The sequence below is a fragment of the Carassius carassius genome, chromosome 32 (assembly GCF_963082965.1).
Source record: "Carassius carassius chromosome 32, fCarCar2.1, whole genome shotgun sequence".
In the NCBI taxonomy this organism is placed as follows: Eukaryota; Metazoa; Chordata; class Actinopteri; order Cypriniformes; family Cyprinidae; genus Carassius; species Carassius carassius.
Genome location: NC_081786.1, coordinates 13,444,286 through 13,470,902, shown reverse-complemented (window position 1 = coordinate 13,470,902; position 26,617 = coordinate 13,444,286). Strand labels below are relative to the sequence as shown.

Below are 26,617 nucleotides of genomic sequence, written 5' to 3'. Positions count from 1 at the left end.
TCCTCCCCTATTCCTTCACACAATCTAAATGCTTTAATATGGAAGTGTAAAATATTTTAACTAGTCCAAAACTCCCAATAAATTTAGTGGTAGAATGGCACGATCTATTAAAGTGCATTTAGTAAACAAATCAACCTAGTGGTTTCTCAACACACTTCAGTGTTTACATTCTCAGCTGCCACTTTTATAGTTCTTTGATTTGAAATAATGCACTTTGTGAGAAGCAAAGCTTAAGATGACACAACAGAGGGGCAGAGGATAACAGTAGTTATTAACCAAATGTATTTATTACTGCAACAACATATTCTCGCCCCCCCCCACCCCAAACCAAGCACGCACACATCCTTGCAAACTCCATTTAAATACATGACGTGAGAGCCAGCATTACCTCACTGTTTGCTGCACATGCTTTAATAAAATGATACACATATTTACAGAATCCACAATTTTTGAATTGCACCACATTCCCCTCCCCTCGGCAAAGACAAAGTATTCTTCCAAACTCATAGTTCCCCTCTCCAGAAGAAAAACTAAATACAACACTTAACAGGTGGATTTGAAAATTACCCACAATTAAAAATAAATTCAGCAGAAAAAAAAACAAAACAATAAAAGAGGGGAAAAAGAGATGGAAACAGAGAAAGAGCAATGGATCTTTTGGCCAGTACAACACAGCAGTGCGTGGAGTTTAATAACAGCGCGGATATGGCAGTAACACTGAAATAGCTCATAAAGTCTATGTACAAGGTCACGATAACGGCGGTCAAACCTCTCGTGTCAGATTCGCTCACAGACGTGAGCACGCTTCGTCGTACAACTTTGAGGAAATGGAGGGGAAGATGCCTTAGCTTTCGAAAACCTCCTAATAGTATGTATTTTGGAAAGGGCAGAGCAGAACATGTTTTATCTCGCGTTTTCTCATACATGTATCCTTCTACATCTCTTGACTATTCTGTAGTAAATTAAATGGAAATAAGGCACGATAACTACTCCGTTTCATTAACAGGGAAAGGGAGAGTTCTGTTGACCAATAAACAGACAAGTTGATCCAATTAAACTACCATACTGATCTTCCCTTTGCATCCCAACCAGCCGTTCAGATTTACACAGTAAGAGTTCAAATAAAACAACAGTTCTATGGCAAGAATGCTAATGGTTACCCTCCCCCCACAAACATTTCCCATCCTGAATGTTTTACAATCACATTGTGACAAAAATCGCTACACACTAGTGTTGCACACAATACAAAAACTGCTGAGAGCACCCACCCACCCCAGACCCTCCCAACTTTTGGATTGATTGGCTGATGGCAGACAATCTGGCTTTTGGATTGGTTACCATATCCACTCGACATTTACTCTGATTTAAAACGACAACGTTCTTACAGTTGACGAATAAGCATGAGATTTAAATGCTTGAGAAATGTTTGAGATGTGGGTTGTGGTACAATAATTACAACAACAACAAAAAAAACTTAAATGGAAACAAAAAGAATTAAAGAAGTTGTGATTTTTAACCTGTTGTGTACTGGACTCCAGGCATCTGCCCCGCTCTATGTACATGACTTTTGAGGTCATGAATGGTGAAGTCCCCAAAGAAAAGTGAATAAAAATGTATGTGTATTCAGCGTTTCCTCCTTTTTATACATCTCTTCACATTGCCAGTCCAAGTCTGAACGCCCAAATGTGCAGGATGCTATAAAAGCCTCAGGTGCGCTCCACTTTCCACTGGACTGTAGGGTAAATGACAGAACTGTATGACTGATGATTTAGGGTGCAGGATTGGTGGTTTACAGTATAGTGTTTGATGGTTTAAATTGAGTGTTTAGGTGGGACAGGAAGATTGAGGGTCAAGGAGCAGGTATCAAGAACAGACAAGACGAGTACAGGAAACTCTGACAGGCTATTGGTCTGTTTTGGTAAAAGGACAGTCAGAACAGCAGGGGGCTTTCAGACTGATGCATTTCTCTCTGTGGTGGAGCAGTAGTGGGAACAAGGTATTATCGAGGTAAAGGGCAGATTCTGAGGAGTTTAACTATTCTGGATGGTGGCCTTCTCAGTCCTGGGCTTCAGCTGCTGTGGATGTTTTAGCAGATCATTCGTGTTTTTGATGATCCTTCATGTCCTCTTCATCTGTGTACTCAGACGGCTCATCTCCTGGCTTCAACAAACGGCCAACGTAGTCATATTTCTCTGAGAGAGAGGAGGAACAATTGGAAAAAGGATTAATAAAACTATTTTTATATAAAACTGATTTTTTTATTTCTTGTTCATGCATATTGTGTAGGGCTGGGAAAATAAACCGATGCATGGCGAATTGAGAAATGATTCACCATAAATTCTGAGATTTTCCGAATACATTGGGATTCTTTTTTAGTTTTGAACAGCAGATAGCACTGCATGCTTTAGAAACAGCCATACTCTGCTTGTTTCAAATCCTTACACACACTTGAACCCAAAATAATAATTCATAAAATTCAAAAAGGTTGCCGCGAATAACAAAGGTGTTCACGGTGGGCTGTTTACATTAATCTCGTGTCAGAAAAGGATTCTAAACTGAGGTGAAATTACATGACTCAGCCGAATGCACAAGCACTCTTTAGCAGTCTTCTTCCTGAGCATCTGAGAGTGCAGATACAATCTAGATTAAAGCGCCATCTGCTGTTAAAATCTAAGCTCTGAATCGATTCCCGAGGAATTGCGATGCATTCTGAAAATCTAAGAATCAATCCACAAATCAATTCTGCATTGATTTATCAGAACCATGCAGAACCAGCTAGCTTCTGTTGATTGTAAAACCTAATCTTGCTGCCCAGACCACTCGCTCCATCAGTGTTATTGTTAACTCAGGGTATATACAGAACTTCTTAAGTTAAATTGAATACCTTTTACTACCTTTTTAATACCTTCAAAATATTTTTTAATATCGTCACGACTTCAAGCTGCAAATGTAGTGGCGTAAATTAAATATCTTTCCAAATGGAATAACATATTGCATCATAATGTAACAAGTTCATTATAACTTAACATCAACACTGGACTCAAAAACTGCCCACAGAGATAAGAATAGAAATAAAGACAGAAGAGGAAGGAGACATCATCTTCATAGATCATTACTCAGTAAGTCTGATGTGTGAGCAATCTAAAAAAAAGAGGTGGCCATGAAGTAAGCACAGGTGTTATTAAAATAAATTAAGCGAATACATTTAAGTAAAGTAGAGGGATTAATCAAGATGTCACAGTGGGCCTTTGTCCATAGTTTTGGATAAAGCTTCGCAGAAAACACAGCTTTGCAGGGCTTACTGCTTTATTAGACAACCTTAGCCTATAATTATAGCATTATTAACCTAAAGTAAAACATGAGCCAAGTGTTGGGCTAAGTTTGACAGTGATAGATATATCAGGACTATTTTGTCAAAGTTAGATCATTGGTTCTCCAGCTGTGGCTCACTATTGGTGGTATTCAGGATACGATTAAACATACAATAAAATCATTTCAACAAAATCTCTTTAATTTATGTTTGGCTTTATCAGAGCCAAACCTTCAGATTAAGCATTACAGTAAATCTATAACACTATGCCCATCACAAGCCATGTCAATGTTAGTCACAATGGTGGTACTTGGAAAGCCTAATATTTCCTGAGAGGGTGAGAAGTTTAAGAACCACTGACCTAGATATTGAGTCAATTTGAGAGGTGGAGCAGGACCCCATGGCCTGCCTGCTTGTGGCCTTGAATGGAGCTATTAACCATGAATTTGCATATTTAACAGGTAAGTTAGTCTACTCCAACCTCCATTTAATTAAAAATTTTTTCCAATATTATAGCTACTATTACTGAAAAGCAACAGTAGGCTAAATAATAAAATGATCACAAATTTGTGAAAACGGTAGAATACAAACAACTATGTAAGCATATAGGTCTACCAAACAGGGTTTCCAGGATTTCACAATTTGCTTTTTTTTCTGCAATCAAAATTACTGATTTTGCTGTGGCTTTTCTCAAAATTTGTAATTATATTGCGGAATTTCTTATTGTTTTGCAGTGAAAATATACCACAGAGAACATTCTTCTAACACTGTTATGACTTTTCTGACTTTGAGAACCATTGTAGGGCTCCAGACTAACGTTTGAGGACACCAGCACTAGTGCCATTAAGTTCTACAGAAGGTGTCTCCAGCACCTGACAGTAAAGCACTCACCCCAATCACACATTTACATCTCGGAGATGTCTAATGTCTGCATTTACATATGCAAGATGTATTTTTAAGAGTGCTTGTTCATCTGCATTATGTCTCTAAGATGTTTCCTGTCAGATGTCAAATAGACATTTATTAGAATGCATGTAAAACTGAGACATTTATCAGAGTACACAGTAGATGATTCCCAGATCTTTAGCAGACATCTTACAGAGGTAATAAATATATTACATCTGATAAAATGTACTTTTATTACTGTCATTCATAATGTCTAAATATTATTTAATGAATACAAAAATATATAGGCTATATTAGGGAGTGGAAATGACCTATAAGTACTTCCTGCAGCCATCTACAAGTGGTAATTAAATATATATTTTTTATATCTAAATAAGTGTTTGCTTTCCTACATACTAAAACTAAGTTTTATACATGGGGGAAACCTATTAAAGATGAACAAATATTACAAATTATAACTTTCAAATTCGGTAATACTTAAAGCATTGAAGTGCTGGGAAAAGTTGTGTGAAGCATTTAAAATCACTTGAAAACATTAGAGCATTTCGGTCACAAACGGTCCACTGTAGTTTACTGTTAAATCCATGGTCAGTGGTGGTGATTTGTGTTTATTGAAGTGTTTTTCCTGGTTTCCACATCAGTGGTGTTTGTTGTGATATCAGCTTTAACAGAATTATTCGCTGAATTTGAATGCTTCTCACAAGATTTCACACAGATGTTGATTCTGTGGTGAGTTCGACTGCTTTCTTCACTGTATCTCCCAGCGCTGTGTATAACGGTGTTGCGGCTCCAGCTCGAGCAGATAAACGGTCTGCGCAGCCCGAACTAGTAGCGAGGATTTGTTCCACTTTCGGTTTGTTTATCCAATGTAGCTCTTGTAAATCGTTCCTGATGAGAACGCAAGGACTTTATTTAACTGAATGCGAATTGCGATGTCGTCACGGGACGCTTCTAAGCCCAGATTCTGCTGATATTTTGAGGCAATTTCGAAAATTTGCGATCTTTTGTGAAAATTGGTCCGAAAACTTGCATTTGACAATGATTTAACTCCTAAAAGGAAGCGAGCTCTTGTACATGTTTGGCAGCAAGCCAGCTGGTTACCCAGTTTGTTTCAGCGCACGTGTGAACAAACACCTCACATGATATCGCTCAGGTCCTAACGTTACTCTCAACATATATATAAATCCACGCAAATTTTTAGAAGAAAGGCCTGCACTTAACACAAGTTTAAAATATATCTAAAAAAATTGGGCTCTAAAATTTAATACCTCGTCAGATGACGTTTATTACTTTTTAATGCCCTTAATTTTGGCTAATTTAATTTACTAACTTTTACAACTATTTGTTATTTTTTGGGGGGGGGGGGGTTCTTACAAGGCGTTCACCATGAGTTCATCTGCGGTAGCAACAATGCAAACAAGCAGAGTGAAAAAATTGTGTGCTTTATCACCAGAGTAATTTATAAGAGGCATTAATCTGTTACATTACATGCCAGATTTTCCCCACAGGCGGTGACAGGGAAGTCGAGACTGTTCTACACTGAATCAATCAACCTAGATCAGTCAAGTATAAACCTTATTGTATATGGCTATAGAACAAGAGTCACTCTCCTTTAAACATGCAAGTACATTAAGGGGACCACCTCATCTTATCCAAGAATAATTTTTTTAATTCATAAGTGATATTCGTTTATTAGTGCAGCTACTAAAAAAAAGCAATAAAAATAAGTATTTTCTTGACTGTTTCATGGTACCAACTACCCAGACTTTTTATCTTATTTAACTGAGACCATCTGACACATCACTGTTGAAAAATGGTGCAGGAAACACTGATATATGGCCATGCATTATTTTATAGCTCTCTGATCTAGAGTGAAAATGACAATTAAAGATTACCGTCACTCATCATCTAGAGAATTTGCCCAGTACCCCATTCCTGCATCAGCTGTGGTTACAGTAAATGTACAGATCAGCCCTAACCAGCACAACAGGAACAACATGCAAAGCTTGTGGACCAAGAGGCGTGAAAACTAACTACCTACCAAACATGCACAACTTTCCTATCTGCAATTACCCGAAAAGCCAATAAAACTAGTGGTCGACCGATATTGGTTTTTTGACAGTCGATGCAGATATCTTGGAAAGCAGGGGGGGGGGGGGGGGTCATTTGATGATGGATTAAAAAATAAATGTGTAAAATAAACATACTTTAGATGACAAAGTATTTTACACAAATAAATATATATTTAATAAAAACAATTAAAAAAGGAAGTAACCACTATAACCAACAGGGCATATTTTTCAAATAAAGCCAAGGTAACACTCATTTAACATGCAGCACACAGTGAAAATGAAATAAATATAACAGTGGGTGAATGCATAAAGCGCAGCATAATTTGAAATCACATTTATAGACAGACTTCTATTTGTATTAGACAGAACTGTTAACAATGGCAGTAAACGAGAGAGAGAGAGTGTGAGCACGGTGTCAAAATAAAAATCCGGTGCACCGTCAAAATAAAACCTTGAACACATCGGCCAAGCAGAAAAACTTGTCGGGCAATTTCTTTCGGAATTCACAGTGGAATTCTCCTGCTTACCCATGAACTGCATCTCCCATTCTCGAACGCTTTCCATCTGTACAGCATTCAGGTCTGAAAGATCATCGTACTCGTCTCGTAATGCATCCTTCTCCAGGCAGAATGTTGCCAAACCCCGAGAAGCATCACGTCCCGCAAAGATCCCGTAGGGGCCCTCTGGAACAACAGACATACTGTGAGCATAAAGGTCAGAAAGAAAAAAAATTTAGGAACTTCTGCACATTAGAGATACAATAACCAGAACTGAAAATGCAATACTGCCAGTGATTCATCAGTTATTGTCTGATCTGCAATACATGACAAATTATAATAACAAATTAAAATAACTATGCATGAAAGCAAAAATATAATTAAAATTTAACTGAAATTAAAACTAAGCTAATTAGCACTCATATGTTAAAATGTAAAAAAAGAAGGTAAAATATGTAAAGTGTATAAAATAACAGTACTTATGTATTATTCATAATTATAAATAATTATTACTGCTAACTAGGGCTGGGCGATTTACCCAATTTTATCGATTAATTCAAATGTATTGTTTTGCCACAAAAAAAATTTTTAAATCGAGGAATCGTGATTTTGAATAGAAATATTACCAAATGTTAGAATAAGACACTATGACAATATGCCGGAGATGACAGAAAGAAAAAATCCAACCACAAGCGCCGTGTGACGCGCTCCGTGAAGGACCATAAATTTAGCGTAGGTGTCATTCACACAGCGCTTTTGTTTTGACAAAGGTGTCACGCGGGCAGTGGAATAGGTAAACATGCATGGGAGTGAACTGCTTTTAACTTAGACGCTGCAAAAGACATGAGCAAAACAGTCAAACACATCCATGTTTACACAGAAAAAACTATGGAAAAGCAGCGCAATATAATAAAACACCTGTTAAGAACTACTACTGTACAGTCCCTGACAAAAGTCTTGTCGCTTATCTATTTTGTAGAAACACCTGCTATTAACCTGACTTTTAATTAATCAATTGGTGTTAGAAATAGCTCATATGAAAAGCTAAAAGCCTCCCAAATGATGTTTAATGCACTGAAATAAATTAGTTTCACTGAAAAAAGATTTATCATTTAATCAAGACAGAAAGGTCAAATTTTGGCAAGACAAAAGTTGTGTCGCCTATAGAGAAATTGAACAAATTTACTGCAAATACAAAAAAAATTCAGCAAATTAAGTAGTGGTGCTGTGAGATCCAAATTTAATATCTTGTCTGACTTCCATGAGCTTGAAGGACTGCATCCATGTGGTTTGGCAAGGATTCATACAATTTATTGATGAAGTCATCAGGAATAGCAAAGAAAGCAGTCTTGCATGCCTCCCAGAGTTCATCAATATTCTTTGGTTTCGTCTTCCATGCTTCCTCTTTCATCCTAACCCCACATATGCTCAATGATGTTCATGTCTGGTGACTGGGCTGGCCAATCCTGGAGCATCTTGATCTTCTTCGCCTTGAGGAACTTTGATGTGGAGATGGAAGTATCCGATGGAGCCATCCTGCTACAGAATTTGGCCTCTTTTATGGTTGGGAATATAAGAGGTAGCTAAGATTTCTTGGTATTTTAGACTGTTGATGTTGCCTTCCACCCTGAAGATCTCTCACACCCCCCCATACTGGATGTAACCCCAGACCATGATCTTTCCGCCACCAAACTTCACTGTTTTCTGGGTGAATCTAGGATCCATGCGGGCTCCAGTAGATCTCCTGCAATATTTGCGGCGACTGTGGTGTAATTCAACAGAAGATTCATCTGAAAAATCCACCTTCTGCCACTTTTCCAGCGTCCATCCTTTTAGCAGGCTGTGGGCCTTGGCAAATGCCACACGGTTTTTCAATTGTCTTTTGTTTAGTGCTGGCTTCTGGGCACTGATTCGACCATGGAGGCCATTCTGAGACAGAATCCGACAAACCGTTCTGGTTGACACAGGGACGTCAGGTGACCAGGTCTTGTGGAGCTCTGCTGCAGTGGAAAATGGGCTGGCCTTGGATTTTCGAGCCAACAAACGGTCCTCTCGAGCAGTTGTCTTGCGGGGTCTGTCTGACCTGGGCTTGTCAAAAACATCTCCAGTGTCTTCAAATGTTTTTTTTATCCTCTGTACTTGACGCTGAGACACATTGAAGGTGTCTGCCACATCAGCAGTGGATCTGGTCTTACGGCCTCTTGATAATCAAAACTTTAGTCTCAGGGTGAATCTTAGGCATGTTTGCAGAGTTCTAGTTGCAGTTGATGTGAAGGTCTAGTGTACTGGGGTTGTTTTTATACACACCTGAGACCTAATTGATCCATTATTAGTCACAGGTGAAGCTCATATGACAAGGCGACAACACTTATGTTGTCTCAATGTCTCAAAAATTGACTCAATGGGCTTTACCAAGCTGTGAATATTAGAATACTTTTTGACAGTTTCGTTTTGCACTGAAACATTATTACAAAAGCTGTTGGGATTAAAATGAGCCATTTCTTGTAAAAAAATCTTGATTAGAAATATATTTCAGCAGCACTTCAGGTCAATTTGTACACAAGCGACAAGACTTTTGTCAACGACTGTATGTCTGATATTTAATATTTCCATCAAAAAAAAAAAATCGGGAATCAGTTAAACATTCTGGAAAAAATCGAGATTTAAATTTTTTGCAAAATCGCCCCGGCCCTACTACTTAGAATATTTTGTATAAATCAGTACTATTATTTTTACTTCTACTACTAGCAGTAGTAAGAGCCCAACTGAAATGCAAACAAAACTCTGCTATGAACCTACTAAAAGAAAACAGTTAGAGTCAGTGGGTCAGACAATCCCAGACAAGCAGAAAAAAAAAATGAAGTGTTGTCTCAAATACAACAAAACAGCTGAGATGAATGGAGCTGCTCACGCAAACCTGAGGAATGCAGGTAAACAAACAGGTACTCAAAAACAGCTATGAGAGATTCTGTGAACAACCCACCACAGAGTAAGGAAATGAATATTAAAATATACTATGGCTATGTCTACATTAATCTGGAAACATTTGAAAAATGCTCTCCGTCCACACTAGCCTTTTCAAGTGTTTTCCAAAAGTTTCTCACCCACACGGAAACATCAGAAAACGTTAAATTCTTTAAACTTACTGTGCATGTGTAAAACCTCATAAAAGCTCATACAATGATACAGATGGAACAGACACAGCTTTTATAAAAATGCCTTAGAGGAAAACGTTACATTACATCCTGAGACAGTAGAATGACACTGACATATTTTAAGATATGTCAGAGAAGCATATTTTCAGTTGAGACAGCATGCATTTTAGTCTGGGACTAGCTTTAAGCCTTGTCAGTGAAACCGGGGGAATAAGTTTTCATGCAATTCTTCTTGTAGGATCATTTTATTCACGAAAATCTCATTCACCTGACATGTCGAGGTCACGCTCACTCACCATTCATTGTATGTTTGATCCGAAATGCAACTGCCCTCATGTTTTGCCCCAGGACAGCAATATGCAAGTAAATTTCCTGTCATCTTTGCAGGAATGTAATATGAAGAGTGTACAAAGTAACATCTGTAGCAACAGCGTGAACGTGAATAGCCCATAACAGACACAATACCCATATAAACATAGATAATCTTTTGGTACAAAGATAAGAAGGAAGATAAGATGACATGCACGTCTCTAATACTTGCTACATTCAGAGTTTTACTTCATAACCTCTAACAGGAATTAGAATCCATGATTCATAAAAAATGAGACTGCCAAAAGCCTTTCAGATCAGGCCTGATGATGACAAGGCTGCTCTGGCATGTGTAGCTTCTTCTGTTCTCTTTCTGGACAGAGACTGAGCTTTAGTCATTGTTTATTCAGAACAGAAGGCAGTGGAAGGGCCAATCATAAAGCCATCTTTTGATACTTCTTTTTTTAGTTCATCATCTGATCTCCATGTGCAAAAACACACACACGCACATACTCTTTTTTTTCAGCGGTTGAGCAATAATAGTCTTAGAAGAAACAAGCAGGGCCAGCCAAACATTGACCAAAAAAGAACAAGCTGCCCTATGGTCGAGTGATAAGACACCACGTCTGTCTACAAAGTGCAAACCTATGCTATAGTCTCATCAGGTTATAAATGAATGCAGCAACATGTAAATAAAGCTGTTCTCATATGCGTTCTGGGTGAAATGGTGCAAGATGCCATACGGGACTACAGGTGTCTAAATAAATGACAAACTGGTCAGAGTCTGGTCTGCTGCTGACATCACGCACTGAACGCACCACGCTCCCCCCATAAACACCACAGATGGTCAGATAACATCTCTCGTATGCAAATATAGCTGAGGGAGATGAGATGCCCAATCAGAGGCTCTAGTTTGAACTGTGAATCAAAACTGGGTAAATGCAATCCATGGCTATGATGACCCTGGTACAGTTTTATGTGCACTCTTTGTTTCACTTCTGACCTGGATCTCCAAATATAGACTCCAGACAGACAAAATACTGTTGTACTGGCTTTGAGATAAAATATATTTCAAGTATGCAGTGTAGCAATCAGCTGTTCTGCACAGCCTGTAAACTGCTCTTAAAGTACAGGGGAAAGAAACCAGGGTTTTCCTGCAGGGGAGGGAGGCAGGAATGAGGCTTGGTGCTTGATATCTTGGAAATGGAAAGTGTTTTTTTTATTTTTTTAACTAACCATTATGATCAATATTGATTAACATGTACGTACTATAGGTTTAGCTGCTTAAAATTATGCATAATTTCTTATCATTACTAAAGCAAGTACATGTAACATGTAAAAAGGACAGCAAAACAAAGTGTTGTCAGTAATCTAACATTAACTGCACCCTTCACTATTTCGTTAGAGGTTAGTAACGTTACTTCATTATTGATTAATATCTATACAGTCAGCCACTAGTACTTTTCAACACATACTAGTCACTGCTGGAATATACCACTAGTATCCATCTGTGACTTGTAACTTTTCCATTATTACTACGTTAGACCACTAAGACCAGTATGTATTGATGGCACTTCCAGTTTTAGAAAAAAAATAAAAATAAAGTAAGGTTACTTTATTAGGTAAAGATCTCCTTGTTACAGTGTTAATACATAAATAAGTACCGTGAAATATTAATAGCCACATACACTTACTATATGGTTCTGGTTTGTGGTAAGTCTCTTGTAATTAAGCATAATGTACAGTTACTGTAACGTGTAACAGGCCAACTGTGAAATAAAGTGCTACCGAGAATATTAATAAGGTGTTTATTATCCAGTAGTTAACTTACTAGTAATTTACGTATTCCAGCTTGCTTACTGGATACTTAACGTTTGTAAGTTACCTTCTCCACTGCTCAAGTTAAAAAAAAACTCCGCTAATTGTGGGTGTGAGTCTGAGCCCTGCGCTCTCTTACCGCGTCCGTAAAACTTTTTGCCGCTGGTCACGTCGAAGACCTTGGTATTGACTGCCATGAGGATGCGCGGGTTCTGCACGCCGTCGTACTCGCTCAGCTGCTGCAGGGTGAAGTCGCGTCTCCTCATCTTGGGAAGCGGCGAGGCCTCATTGCCCCGGCCCGCGTTCGCGCCCGCCCTCCGCCACCACCGCGCGTAAACCACGTAACACGCGGCCAACAAGAGCACCAGAACGCCGAGATCGAGCAACATGCCGCTTATGCCGAGACCGGCCCCCGGATCCAACTCCTCCGTCGTGCCCTGCCCGCCGCTAGTGTCCGCCGCTGCACTCCTACCGTCCCCATCGTCCGCCATACTGCAACGATAGCACCTTCCCACGGCGCGCGCCCACCCAGCTGCCACTCAGGGGCGCTTCTGATTGGCTGTCTGTTACCGGAACACCGCGTTTGCTCCTGGGATTTGTAGTAGACCACCGTGCATATGCGACCAGACAAAGGCTTTAGATAAAGAAAAGACGCTGATATGATAATCAGTAGCCAACCGCGAAAAAATACTGATGTGTGCAGAAAATCTGCTTTTTTAATTAAACTGCAACTCAAAAGTATGTTCTACTTTTATATATCACACAGACATTAAACAACGAATGTGTATTAAATACAATACTGAATAATATATAATAAATATTTATGTGTTAAATATATGGCGGCGGTCAATAACTTAAAAACTAATAATAAATTCAACAAAGATAACAGTATCTCTTGTTAGCCAGTTATCTTCACAACTCAGAATTTACAATCTTTACTATTGCTAAAGTGCAAAATATGCATTTAAGTCCCTTGAACCCTAACAGTTTAGGTAGGGGATATACATATCTGTTATTGTTGAAAAAGTGTCTATTATTTACAATGTCTACAGTAATTGTAGAATAAATGTATTGTTAACAACAGTCCAGCTGTATTGGTGTGTTTGTAAGAGGGTTCCCATAGTCATGGTAAACCTGGAAATATTAGGGAATTTTTAAAGGGTCTTAAGGCCTGGAAACTCATGAAAAATGTTTATAGTCAACACACATGTTTTAGATTGTGCTTGACTCTAAAATATTGACTACACTGTTTTTTGTGACTGCAAACTATTTATTACTTTAAAAAAAAATCATTATCCAGGAATCCAAGTAACTGGAAAAGTAATGGAAATTGTTTTGTTCAAAATGTGGATCCCTGTGTAAGATCCAGTAAAACAACACACATACTGACCCGACTTGAACTCAACAAGAAATACAATTTATATAATTTTGGGGTTTTATAAACAGATTTTAATGTATTTTATTTTGTATTTTTTTTTACATTTTACAATATATGAGGAAAGAAAAAAATTAAACCGACATGCATACCAACACACAAGCGCACACAAACAAAAATATCACAATAAAATGAATCAATAAAAATGAACTGATTGAAATTAGAGCGCTGCTTTGAATATTTTATGTACAGTTTTCATAAGAAAATATGATACAATCGGGACATCAATTCTGTGTCTGATTAATGATCATAAGTGAGAAATAAAACACTGATTTAATGTTATGCGCAAAGATCCAAACTGCAAAATAAAAACATAATGCAAATAAAACTATTCTTTGGGCCACCATGTTTGCAGCCATCTACACAATTAAAAAAAGATTAAAATCAATTAAGCTTTCAAAAGAGAGTAAAACAATAAATTATCTCAAACTCAACTCCAATAGGATTAAAAATTTAAAAGAAAGAATAATTCCTCTCAAAAAGGTAACATTTCTTAGAAACTTCAAGTACACAGATGTTTACCAAATTAAGTCGAAAAGATCAAAAGGTCAAAGATGTGTTCTCCTCTACTCTGCACCTAAACTTGAGATCACCACCTCTGCAATGTGAATGGCACAATATTTCGTTTAAAAGCAGGAGCATCCTGTAGTTCCTGATGATGTTAACACATTTTACAATCCCTCGCCACTGATAATCTACATAGTTCTCCGGTATTCAGCTCAGACACTTGGCTAATCACAAAAGCATAAAGAACTTAGTATTCAATCACTGTCATATTCCCTACGCAAGCTAAAAGAGCAAAAAATGCAAGAAGCTATATAGTGTGTTATCTTGTGTCACCCTCAGTTCAAGTTTTTTTTTAAATTTTAAAATAAATGAACTAAATACGTGTAGAGTGCATCTCGCACAAAATTAAAAACACTTAAAAACCAAGAGATTAATTATGCTGACAGCTCTAAAATATATATATATTTTTGTCGCTTTTGAAATGTAAGGCATTTGCAAATGTAAAACTAATTTTAAAAGAGATAAAACTGCATTCTATGTAGGAATGCATCTACTGTAAACTTTAAAGCTAAAGAAGTTCACCATGCATACTTGATTCTGAAACCACTAACTGCGAGAAAAAAAAAAAAAAGATCTTATGGAAGTTAACCTGTCCAGAAAAAGCACCTTGTACAACACAAAGATATTTCTGGTTTACTCTTCAGTTTGTAAACGCAACGGTCTGACAGTTGGTCTTTGCTCTAACGGTTTGACTGGCTCACTTCTGAGGTTACGGTGTTAAACGTAAGCCTGCACCAGCACTGAAATCTTTTCACAGCTCTAGAGTTAGAATCACACTCAAATACTGTATATAGTGTAGCAAGGGCTTCATTTCTTTGGCTGTTGGGCATCTTTGTTTTTGCTCGTCGCCGCTTCTCCTTTACGAGCATTTGATGAGGTATTCTTCTTCACATTCTCTTTGGGTGGGGCTTTTGTAGACGGGTCATTAGCTGTGCTGCTTTTGGCTGTCTGAGGAGCTGCTTTCTGATTGGCTGTGACTGGCCTTGCTGATGGATGCTTGGTGGTTTTCCCTGTCGTTGGGGCAGCGGCTTGATGTGTTGTGGTTGTTTTTGCCATCACTCCAGCGGTTGATTGATTGTCTGAAGACGTCTGCGCAACTGGGGTCTGTTTCGTTGATGATGTCGAGTTGTGTCGCCTACGTTTCACCTCGTCTCCTGCGGAGGACGAGTGTGCTTTCCTCCTTACTCCTTCCTCTGCCATTGGTGGCTAAGAGAAGGGAAATTACATTTGGTTTAGAGTTTAACAGACTAATATTAACAGTTAGAAAGTGATTAAATGTATACGGACTTATCCTATTTATCCTATAAAGCCTACTTTATAATGTATGATACACAAATTTCTAAAGCCACTAAATTAGCAACAAGATCAAAACTGTGCTGAAAAAAAAAACTGGTGAACACAATCTACTACCTTCTGGTTTCTGATTGATAGTTTATACTATTGATAGATAAAATATATACACATTTGTCTTTTTGCTTAAAAAAAATAAAATAATTTTTTATAAAGTAAACCTAAGAATTATCTTTATATTGTTAGTAATATTTCACATTAGAATGTGAGTATCAATTCTGATATACATTAGGCATTTGAGGAATATTTCTTTGTACTTCTCTTATTTATCAATGTATTAGATGTTTCGTCCCCCCAAACTATACATTTAAATATCATCTTACTGATATACATTATTCATAGATATAAAGTGACAACTCTTGTGGTCTATCATACTGTTAGCAAATCTCAATTTGGACCTTTGAATAAAAGCTTTATTTTTAAGTATGAGCTCCTATGTTCATAATATACCGTATTTTCCGGACTATAAGTCCCACTTTTTTTTCATTGTTTGGCTGGTCCTGCGACTTATAGTCAGGTGCGACTTATTTATCAAAATTAATTTGACATGAACCGAGAGAAATGAACCAAGAGAAAACATTACCATCTCCAGCTGTGAGAGGGAGCTCTATACTGCTCACTGCTTCTGTAATCTACACTGAGCAGCATATAGCGCCCTCTCGCGGCTGTAGACGGTAATGTTTTCTCTTGGTTCTCGCGACTTATAGTCCAGTGCGACTTAGATTTTTTTTCCCTCGTCGTGACATATTTTTGGACTGATGCGACTTATACTCAGGTGCGACTTATAGTCAGAAAAATACGGTATATATAATATAATAAAAAATAAAACGCATGTATACATTTTTAATTTAGATTTTGTTTAAAGGTTTAAAAAAACTGTTCCATTTCAGGAAATGTTTTTAGCTACTATTTCGTATGTTAGGCTTTACAGGGGTAACATTATTCTGGGATCACATTCACATGTAAGACTGATGCTTATACTCACATCTACTCTGAAATCATCAATGCTCTTGAATTTGCGGAGGTATTCCTGGAGTTTGGGGTCAATGGGCTGATTCTTCATCTTTGCGTATTTCAGGAAAGCCCAGAATTTCTCCAGTCCATATAGTTGACCTACACAAACCCCCAAACATCAGATGCAAGCACATGATGACACATCTTTCAGCAAAAACAAATGGTGGTTTACTAACAAGTTTGCGCTAATGTTCTGAGTAAGTCAATTTGAACCACAAAACACCAGGCACTTACATGATTGGTGATATGCTGCAAAGTTAAAAATGTTTTGCATGTTTTTTTTAATTTTTATTTGTTTTGCCAAATTATGATTGTCTGACCTTTCTCATAGTCCTGGATGGTCTCCTCCTGGAAGTCTTTAAAGATGTCTTGTCTGAACCTCCGCTCTAGTCCATAACTGTAGTACCGGAACAGACACTCCAGTCCGTACCTGTTAAAACATTTGAACACACATTAGGAAACCAGTGATGGCCTTCCCAGGTAGCACAGCAGGTAGTATACAAAACCTTATACATCTAATCATTTGCATGAATTTCAACATTGCAAATACTATATAAGCAGAAAGGTCAGAGCTAGTAAAGTTTGCACTTGTCTAAAGACTGTGCCAAAAAAACAAGCACAAGATTCTAAAATATACCGCAATGGTCTGGCTTCCCAGAAAAGTTATCAAGGTTTTACATTAGAACTATTTTGTTGGTAACTGATTTTGTTACCTAAACTTGTTGGCAAATGCTTTTTATTTTTGTACTGTTAAATGAAACCAGATTGATTGTTAAAGAATCTGCAAGAGTTATGATGTTGATAGCATTTAATGTTCAAGATCCTTTCGATATTGATCATGATTTTAAAATTGCATTATGAGTTTTGTTGATTCAAAAAACAAGTTAAATAGGAGTCCAAGCCGTCAGCGTTCAGGATACAGTACTGAAATACAAACAATCTGTGAGTAAACAACCAGAGGAGTTTATTCATCCCTGTATAACAACCAGACAGACCCTAAAGAAGAATGTTCAGACTTGGCAGCCATTTTAATGTAGGTGTGTTTGTATGTTGTGTGTTATATAGGTCAAACATGAATGCCAACTTCAACATTCTCTCACAAGAAACTGCTATGCTAGCCAATATTTAAATTATATTTCATTATTTTAAAGAATAGACATGAACCAGTCTTTTGTAGCCTCTGTAAAACAAATCAAAATCAGGATTCAGATGCATCTGTAATTCCATTGTTTTAAACCACTGCAGGAACCTTTTTATTTTCGGTATGTCATTTATGTACCCTCTTGCCAAACTGGGGGGACTTGAGAAGGGGTCAAATGAACTTGTTTGCCATACTGCCTGGAATTCACTTTTCTGGTCAAGGTCTACAGATAAAATACAGAATCCAGGACTATGACTCTTACCTGTAGTTCTCTTTGGCATCCTCTAGGGCAAACTGCTTGAACTCCTCGTACATCTTTCTGTTGAAGTTGTCTCTGAGAAAGAAGGACCAGAATCTGAAGAGAGTGTTCATCTCCTGAGACTGACCCACACCTAATCGCTTCCTCTCTGTGGAAAGAAAATCCACAAAAATGAGAAATTCAAGTAAAGCAGGTATATTTACATATAAATACAGATATACAGAACAGCTGTTGTGTAAAAAACAAACAATCACAACACCATTGAGGCATCGTCGGCGATATTTGTGGTAAACTTGCTGGGTGAAGCCGTTTTCTCTCATAAGCTCATGGGATGGATGCAGGAATTTAGGCAGAGACTGTGGGGTGCAGCCGTAACTGCCTGACAACGCAGGAGCTCCTTCTGACGGAGAGGCATTCGAGCTGCTGTACAGAGGACGAGGAGTATAATGGGAGAGAAAGAAAGACTGTTAAACAGAGCCAACTATCATGAAACAATTAGCTGACATTCTTCAATCCCCCCCCCCAATTTTTTTCACCTTCTGTTAAGGGCATGACATAAAAAATAGCCACAAACCTGATGGAGGACGTGCGGGGTCTGTGCTCTCGTGAGTCCATCACCCAGCCTACATGGCACTCCAGAGGAGGGTTAGAGCTGTGACGGGTTTTCCTCTTTCTGGGGGTCTAAAAGAGTGAAGTGGAGAAAAGAAAAATCTGAAATATGCACCTGGTTAGGACAACTGAAAGAACTCTGGGATTAAGCAAAAACTTTAACAGGATGGTTCACCCAAAAATGAAAATTGTGTCATCATACATGTTGTTCTAATTCTGTATGAATTTCCTTCTTATGTTGAACGTAAAAAAATATTTTGAAGAACGCTGGTAATCAAACAGTTGATGATCCCCATGGACTTCTATATTATTTCTTTTCTTTCTATGGAAGTGAGTGGGGACCAATGACTGACTGGTTCTTCAAAATATCTTCTTTTGTGTTCAACGTAAGAAAGAATCTTACACAGGTTTGAAACGATATGAGGGTGAGTAAATGATGACAAAACAGGTAATAATCTCAGGCAATACATACATATAGTTTCAAAAATACACATAAAAAGTCATCCTTAAAATCCCAGAATATGTTTTTCTAGTACAAACATACTTTTCCGTCAAGGTTGCCGCTGTCTTTGATGACAGGGTAGAAGCGTGGGGTTTTGGTGGGGTCCTGTCTTCCAGGGGTCCGTGGTGTACGTGGGGTGCGAGGCACACTGGAGGATTCTGGGACATCCGTGGGGAGAGAATGAGCCATGCAAGAATCATCTAAAGAAAAAGAACAGACAAAAAAAAAATTACATTTAAATAAATTATTTTATTTATTATTACTTAATTGTTTGCTTGTTTATTCATAAAATAAAGAGATAGATAAATGGATAGATAATCACCTGTCTGACATGATGGAGGGGACGGGACCTCCTGGGTGGGGTCAATGGGAAGTTTAGGGGTCAGGGTTTCAAACTCATCTTGGCTGATCATGTTGAGCTTTTTGAAATTCTCCACATCCTAAAAATGTTGAACATATTGACACATTATAAAGAGTACAAATAAAGAGCTACAAGAGGGCTAAAAGCATAAGAACTAGTAAAACAAGCAGAGCATCACACTCAAGTGCCCAGATGGGCTTCCAGTTTCTGCCTGTATGAACGATAAAGTCATAAGTGCTCTGTATTTGACTGCAGGCAGTGCACCTGATCCGGTTTCCCCGCGATTATTACTTGCAATGGCATCCTTGTAGTCCATCAGAAAGACTCAAACCTATTTGGCCACTGAAAGTGAAGCTTTTAGGCCTCTTAGAGGCATTAAATCAGACATGACATAGTCAATCAGGAGTTTACCAAGAACGTAATGTGTCAAATTAACATGTCTACAAACTGGTCAGTGGTCACAATGGTACACAGCACATATTAATGTAAAAATTGTAGTGACATCATAAACTCTAACTGATCTGAACAAACACATGCACGTGTGCTCATTTCTGTCATTTTGTACTGCTGTTTATCAGGCGCCTGTACTTTGAACTTCAGCCCACAGAGACCTTGGCACAGTTAACAGGTGTTACGACTCTCATGAGTGGGAACAGGTGGGTACCCCCAAGACCACTGTACAATTCAAACACATATCTGTGTAAACTGTTAACTTGATAGACCTAGTTGAGTTAAATTGGAGTCACATTCTTTCAGGGTTTTTGACATTTGCAAATGGATCAGTTTCTTTTGATGTTAGTATGAACTGGCTCATACAACATTAAAGAAATGAGTTTTTGTCCTGGAGGATCTAATGTCTGGCTGACTCTGGAGGGTACATAAAGGGTATTTGTCACTGCGCTGTTAAAAAATAAAGATAACTTCGATGAAATTGTAATGTCCTAACAAAACTCAATCATAACATGATATTGAAAGATATTAGCACATATCAAACCCTATAGAAGTCTGTGATCACACGCCAAATCCTAGAGTGTACAGGTTGGCTGAGAAATAAATCAGCAAAGACACAATGTGCTGCCTAATGTGAGATATGAGATCCTAAGCAAATATTTTAGCATATTTTTGCTCACTACAGAGCAATTCAAACATTTGCAGAGGAAAATTCCCATGTTACTGCTGAGCGTGGACATTTATCTGAACTCAACAGCTGCTGAACTAAGTCTAACACCACACTCGGCATTAACTTCTCTGTGTTATTATTACACACTCATTTTGGATTAAAACTAATCTTTTTGTTTACACTATGGCTCAAAATTTTGGGTTAAATAAAATTGTTTAAATGAAATTAATACCTTAATTTAGCAAGAATGCATTCAATTGTTCAAAAGTTACTGTAAAGACCTTTATATTATTACAAAATTATTTTACTTCAAATAAATGCTTTCTATCCATCAAAGAATCCTTAAAATGATTATAGTTTCCATATAAATATCAAGCAACATAACTCTTTTGAACACTGATGAGAATCAATTTGAACTCAGTGTTGCTCGTATGATGGAAACTGCACAGTGCACCATTATAAGAAATAAAACATGTACATGATGTTAATAAATAATGAAGTTAAAGGGAGATTTCAGCCTAAAATGAAAATTGTCATCATATCAAACCTGAATGACTTTTATAGAACACAAAAGATACTCAGCAGAATGTCCAAGCTGTTCCATACAATAAAAGTGTATGCCGAGCTTAATTTTTACTACATGGAGGTGAGAAGCTTGGACATTCTACTGAACTCTTTATTGCTACATGTAAATAATTTTTGTAATGTTTATAAATAATTGAAAAAGCACCACCATTCTCACCTTGGCATTGGCACACTCTTGCTGCCCTTCTTCCTTTGTCCAGAGATCCTGTTCATAGTAGAACAATCCATCGTTAATGGCTTTGGCAAGGTCAGCTGTAATTTTGGCACGTGGCACATGGTTCCCCGTCCGATCGCCCCCAGGATGTTTCCGCAGGTGAGGGGGGGTCTGAGTAACAATCAGGATCTTGTTTATGTCTTGGTCGTCAAGTTCATCATCAGAATCATCATCTGACCAATCAGTGAAGGTGTTCTTGCGAGGCGCTGCGAGTTGTTCCATTTCTTCATCAAACAGGAAGTCCAGCTCCTCCTGGTCTGCCTCAGGCTGCTGCTTTGGGCTGGACTGAACAAATTCTGTGCGCTCCTGAAGCAAACATGAAACATATCTTATTTAGGTTTATAAATAGAAAAGAAAAAATCAAGAACGAAAGCAAGCAAGCAGGAAACACAGAAAGCAGATGGGGATACTCAACTGCAGATGGGGACAAGTCAAGAAGGGGAGGAGGAGGAGAAGGAAGAGGAGGAGGGCTAGGAGGAAGAGGAGTTACTGAGGTCTACACACCCACAGGACAGGAGATGGAATAATGGAGAGAGGAAATGAAGGATGAAGAGAGATGGAGAAGGAAAGATGTGTGTGATCAAAATGCTCAAGCAGAGTCATGAGTCATAAAGGAACAAGAAGAAATGCGAGTAATCCAAAATATGAAAAACATTTGTTTTTAAAAGTATATAAAAAATTCTCCAAATTGACGCACTACTAGTTTATTGTGCATCCCTATTGTTTCGATTCATACTCCGCATATTAGTTATTGGCCAATATTTTCATTAATTAATTTTATGCAGTATTGTTTAAAATAGCAGCACTATTAAAAAAAGAGATTATACTTTTATTCAGCAAGGGTGAATTAAATTAATCAAAAGTGACAGTTATGACATTTATAATTTTACAAAAGATTTCTATTTCAAATAAATAATGTTCTTTTGAACTTTCTATTCAAAGAATCATGAAAAAATGCATCATGTTTTTCCACAAAAAACATTAAGCAGAACAACTGTTTTTAACATTAATAAGAAGAAATGTTTCTTGAGCTCGAGAACAGCATATTAGAATGATTTCTGCAGGATCACAGGAATAAAATACATTTTAAGGATATTGTATTTTACATTTTATGTATTTTATATCTGTGATCCTGCAGATATCATAATATGTCATATATATTAGTAATAATATATTAGTAATATGTCATAATACTGCCTTGATGAGCAAACTAAACTTCTTTCAAAAACATTTTTTTTTACCGACCCCAATGGTAAATTTAATTGTTCATGCTCATTTTCTGTAGTTTTTTTTGTTTAAGATACCTCTGTGGTCATCTAAAACCAACTAAGTTTATTTTATAAAAAACAGAGACAATTTAACAACACTTAAAATGTAATCTTAAAATGTAATCTTGACCAAATATAAAAATGTATTTCCAACTTTAATACAGTGCAGTATAATGTAAACTTTTGAAAGATTTTATTTTGCTTTGCTTTATTACATTATTATTATTTTTTTTTTTTAGACAAAACAATATTTAACTTTAATTCTGTTACACAGGGATATGCCAGTATCACATTTCCCTGTTGCGATTAATTGCTCATACTTTTATCACGGTATATGATATTATCACGGTATTTGAATTTAGTTTCAAAAAAGTGGTCATAATACTGTATAACAGGTTAAATAACTTATAATAACAAAAATAACTGAACATTTAAATGCAATAAGGTAATACAGAAAAATATATAAAGTTAAAAGTTTTAGACCGATTAAAGTGCAAAAGAACTACAAAGCCCCATAGGTATCACTTTACAAAAATACTTCATTAGTTAACCATTAACATTCTCAATGAACAATAGCTACATTTGCTGCAGAAGTTATTAATCTTTGTTAAAAAATACAAGTATTAGTTTATGTTAGCTCATTAACACGGTTGCAACTTTCGATTTTAACAACGTGTTATTAAATATTGGAATACCTAAGATGAATGAATGTTCAGAAGAATTATTGATTGGCCGTTTATGTTATCTAATGAATTAACTAATGTAGCTCTAATGTAAAGTGTAAACGACCAATAAAGAATAAAAACTCTAGGGCATGTTGTAGTCCAGATTAAAATGTAACAATTTTTTGGGAAAATAAATAGCCTATTAAGTCTACATATTTAAGTATTTGGCACAGTGATTAACACAAAAGCAAATCCACAAATATGAATGGCTATTTAAATACGTTTTAGAAAGTAGTGCAGCTGCTTTATTTATGGGGTTTCCAGAGGAAAGGCTGTTTTTTTTCTGCAGTTTAGCACCATCTGCTGTCAGAGAGTGAATGAGCTTTCATTCAGCGCGTCTCTCGTGTTCCTCCATGTGCTTCTCATGCATGCTTGTTTACATCAGAGCGCACACGCGTCTTTCAAGCATTATCCAGCGGTCCTGTGCATTTTGACCAATTGATGGGAATAGTATTCTTAAAATGCATTCCAAATTCTGAATAATTTGAAATATATAATTATTAACGGTATTTAGAAGTGCCCAAGATAACAATATTGTGCAAATTACCGGGATATATCGCATTACCGAATACCAGCACATGTCTACTGTTACATTAAAACAACTGTTGGCATAATTATCATAATTTAAAGGACCCCTACAAAACACTGTGACCTAATTTATGTCACATCACGTATCACTAGACTAGGATCAGATCAGGAAGTACCTTATTTTTTCCAGAGGAATTTCTGTGTCGTTTTTCCACCTGTATCCACGGCTGGGCGTCTGGATCAGAGAAACTGCTGGACTGCTTTTTAGGCGTATTCACATCTTTACTAGAGCTGCTTTTTGAGTCTGAAGGAGAGGATTCTTTGGATTGAGGTTTGGCTGTGTCTGTGTCATCACTAGTTTGGCCATTTACCAGAGCAGGCTCGACTGGAGAGGATGACACTGTGGCACATATAGAGGGAGAGATTTTCTGCAAATAAGTGAGTGTGATGAGGGCTACTATTTTCAGAATCAGGCAAAATAATATTAGGCACTGCAAAACAATGACAAGTCCAATAAAAAAAAGCTATCAAACATATCAGAACCTGTGCTGAGGGAGGTGAACGTCTGTCCTGGGATGAACTCGGGACAGTTAATGAGCTGGGAAAAATCTGTGCGTGGGGAGTCCAGAGAGGGACCTGGAATGGGCCAATGCTCGGGCTCCTCTTTCCTACGGATCTGCTCATCAACAAGCTCCACAACTTCACTCTTCTTCAGCGCCTGCACATACACATGAAAACCAGATGTAACACAGCCTAAAGATAATAAACTCAGATATAGCAGAGGTGAAGAGTCAATAGTCACCTCCTTAATGAGGCTGATATCTGTGGTAAGGGCCTGGACTCTGTGGAAACTGGCAATCAGAGAGATGGGCAAAAAGCCTTTCGAATCCATCTTCCTCCGCAGGAAGAAGTCACGCTCCAGGTTTGGGAGACTGAAGTAGTATTCACTAAAAACAAACAAGCAGCCATCTATAAACTCCAAAATAACAATCAAGCATCTGCTGCCTCTAATTACTGTGTATTTAAATACTAACTAGAAAAATAACTACTGCATGTCACGTATGCATGCAATTAAGACATACTTAAAATACAACTTTGATATAATTCCATACACATCACATATTTTAAGCTTTGTTCTTAACATAAAATACAAATAAAAACAGGACTATAATACCTCTGAAAAACATACATAAAAAAACACACACACACACACACACACACACATACATAAATTATATCTCTGTAGAAGCTCATTTAATAATTTTATTTGTTGCATGCCCATCTGGTATAATGGCAATGAAATATTTTTACAATTCAATAACAATACAATTTTATACAGTATACCTTTAATTTGTATAAAAATATGAAAAAGAGAAGAAAATGGATTTTAAAAAGTCAATAAAGTGAGTTTTAAAGGTCTGAAAACACTAGAGCAAATTGTGCATTATTCCAATACATATTATTATTATTAATTATATTACAAACAAATCAGGTGAAATACTAAATTGAAAATATAATATTTTTACATGTCTCTTTTAATGACAGCAGCACATAAGCTACATGAACAAAATTCTATCATTTTAATTCTTCTCATTTTTCTAAATCCTAAAAGTCTACATTGAGACTTTTAGACCACATTTTATCTGTAAGGAAAAGTCTTACAACGTATTGTAGTAGAAACTTGTAGTAGAAAATAATAACAATCATCATAATCATTATAGTTTTTGATAAAATTTCAATAAATAATTGTTCAATAATTTTACAACAATATAAAATACTGCTATAATATAAACTACTTAAGTCTGATATTTGACTATTGGAGAATACCTTTTTAAAAATGTCCATTAATTGAAATTCAATATTCAATGTAGTGCAGAACACATGTAAACATATCCAAGAGTTTTATAACTGCTGCACTTAAACTAATTGTTATATGTGCAAAGACAGAACTGACTGGATGTCTTGGGAATAAAAGACAGAAATCTCACATCCTTTATTTATCTATCTATCCATTCCTCCCCCTCTTTTTTCCAGCAACATAGGCCTATGCATACACAGATCACCCCCTCTTCTCTTTCCATCTCTGTCCTCTGGGTATTGTGTATTTTGTGAAGTGAGCAACACAGCAGTCCCACAGGAGACGGCACAGAGCCTCTGGCAGGATTCCAGTGAGACCAGGTGCAGTGAGACCAAAGCTGCAGAGCGGACCTCCACTATCACTGCTGAATTTCATATTTAAATATTGTATAGTAATCTTATAGAGCCTTTGTGGAAAAACAGCTAGGAGAAAGGTTGATTACGTATCTTCTAACACATGCGAGTGCCCTGATGAGGCACCTGAAGTTGGAATTTGAGAGACGTGACTGATGATATATCAACCAATCAAATTACCTCCTTAATGTGTAACACACATGGACATAATGTGCTGAAATTCCTGTAGGAAGTAGGCTAGGGTTGCAAAAAGGTGGAAAATTTCCAGCAAATTTACCGGAAATTTTCCGCCCCTTTGCAATCCTAGAAGCAGCTCTAGAAGGAACGCTGTGGCCTCCACCCAGAACACACCTCACATTCCTGCAGCTTTAGTCAGCCGAGGTCGAGACGCCCCTTGTGCCATACTGCAAGTGCAAATGATTCTGGGGAGTTTCAGCGGTGGTGTTTTGCAAGTTTCACTCACTGGTATGTTTAGGTGTGAGGAGGCTTAGAGAACATGCAGGACTAGGAATACAGAAACGTGCCAAATGGAGACACTTGTACGCTCCGTTTAAATGAACAAAGGATTATGAAAATAAACAGATACAGAATTAGATGGATAAATAATACACTCGAAGATGGCCAAAAAACATCCAAGACACACCACTAAAAGTAGAGTTTT

General features: G+C 37.3%; 2 protein-coding genes across 2 annotated transcripts in view; both read right to left on the bottom strand.

Annotated features, from left to right (window-relative positions):
• Positions 1-395: 395 nt before the first annotated feature.
• On the bottom strand, positions 396-12,613 carry LOC132112769 (membrane-associated progesterone receptor component 2-like). Its single transcript, XM_059520419.1, has 3 exons — positions 12,207-12,613; positions 6,816-6,971; positions 396-2,192 (listed from the first exon to the last, which is right to left on the bottom strand). Exons 1-3 carry the CDS (start codon positions 12,556-12,558, stop codon positions 2,095-2,097), a joined length of 606 nt encoding a protein of 201 aa, XP_059376402.1. The 5' UTR covers positions 12,559-12,613; the 3' UTR covers positions 396-2,094.
• Positions 12,614-13,682: 1,069 nt separating this feature from the next.
• The window catches only part of LOC132112760 (la-related protein 1B-like), a 30,804-nt gene continuing 17,869 nt past the window's right edge, over positions 13,683-26,617 (bottom strand). Inside the window, exons 8-20 of the mRNA XM_059520408.1 lie at positions 24,548-24,692; positions 24,289-24,463; positions 23,922-24,145; positions 21,640-21,720; positions 21,168-21,530; positions 19,267-19,384; positions 18,987-19,144; positions 18,408-18,514; positions 18,093-18,256; positions 17,837-17,981; positions 16,754-16,863; positions 16,405-16,532; positions 13,683-15,275 (exon numbers count right to left, since the gene is read on the bottom strand). Of these exons, the coding sequence (XP_059376391.1) occupies positions 14,877-15,275; positions 16,405-16,532; positions 16,754-16,863; positions 17,837-17,981; positions 18,093-18,256; positions 18,408-18,514; positions 18,987-19,144; positions 19,267-19,384; positions 21,168-21,530; positions 21,640-21,720; positions 23,922-24,145; positions 24,289-24,463; positions 24,548-24,692 (2,317 nt within the window). The 3' untranslated portion in view covers positions 13,683-14,876. The remainder of the gene's footprint in view (positions 15,276-16,404; positions 16,533-16,753; positions 16,864-17,836; positions 17,982-18,092; positions 18,257-18,407; positions 18,515-18,986; positions 19,145-19,266; positions 19,385-21,167; positions 21,531-21,639; positions 21,721-23,921; positions 24,146-24,288; positions 24,464-24,547; positions 24,693-26,617) is intronic.

Bases quoted from the DNA above. Each gene is read 5' to 3' on its own strand.
- LOC132112769 (XM_059520419.1), bottom strand. From the start codon at position 12,558: ATGGCGGACGATGGGGACGGTAGGAGTGCAGCGGCGGACACTAGCGGC. The intron at 6,972-12,206 runs GTAAGAGAGCGC...CTGTTGTTCCAG, and splicing joins CAAAAAGTTTTACGGACGCG to AGGGCCCCTACGGGATCTTT. The intron at 2,193-6,815 runs GTAAGCAGGAGA...CCTCTCTCTCAG, and splicing joins ATGGGAGATGCAGTTCATGG to AGAAATATGACTACGTTGGC.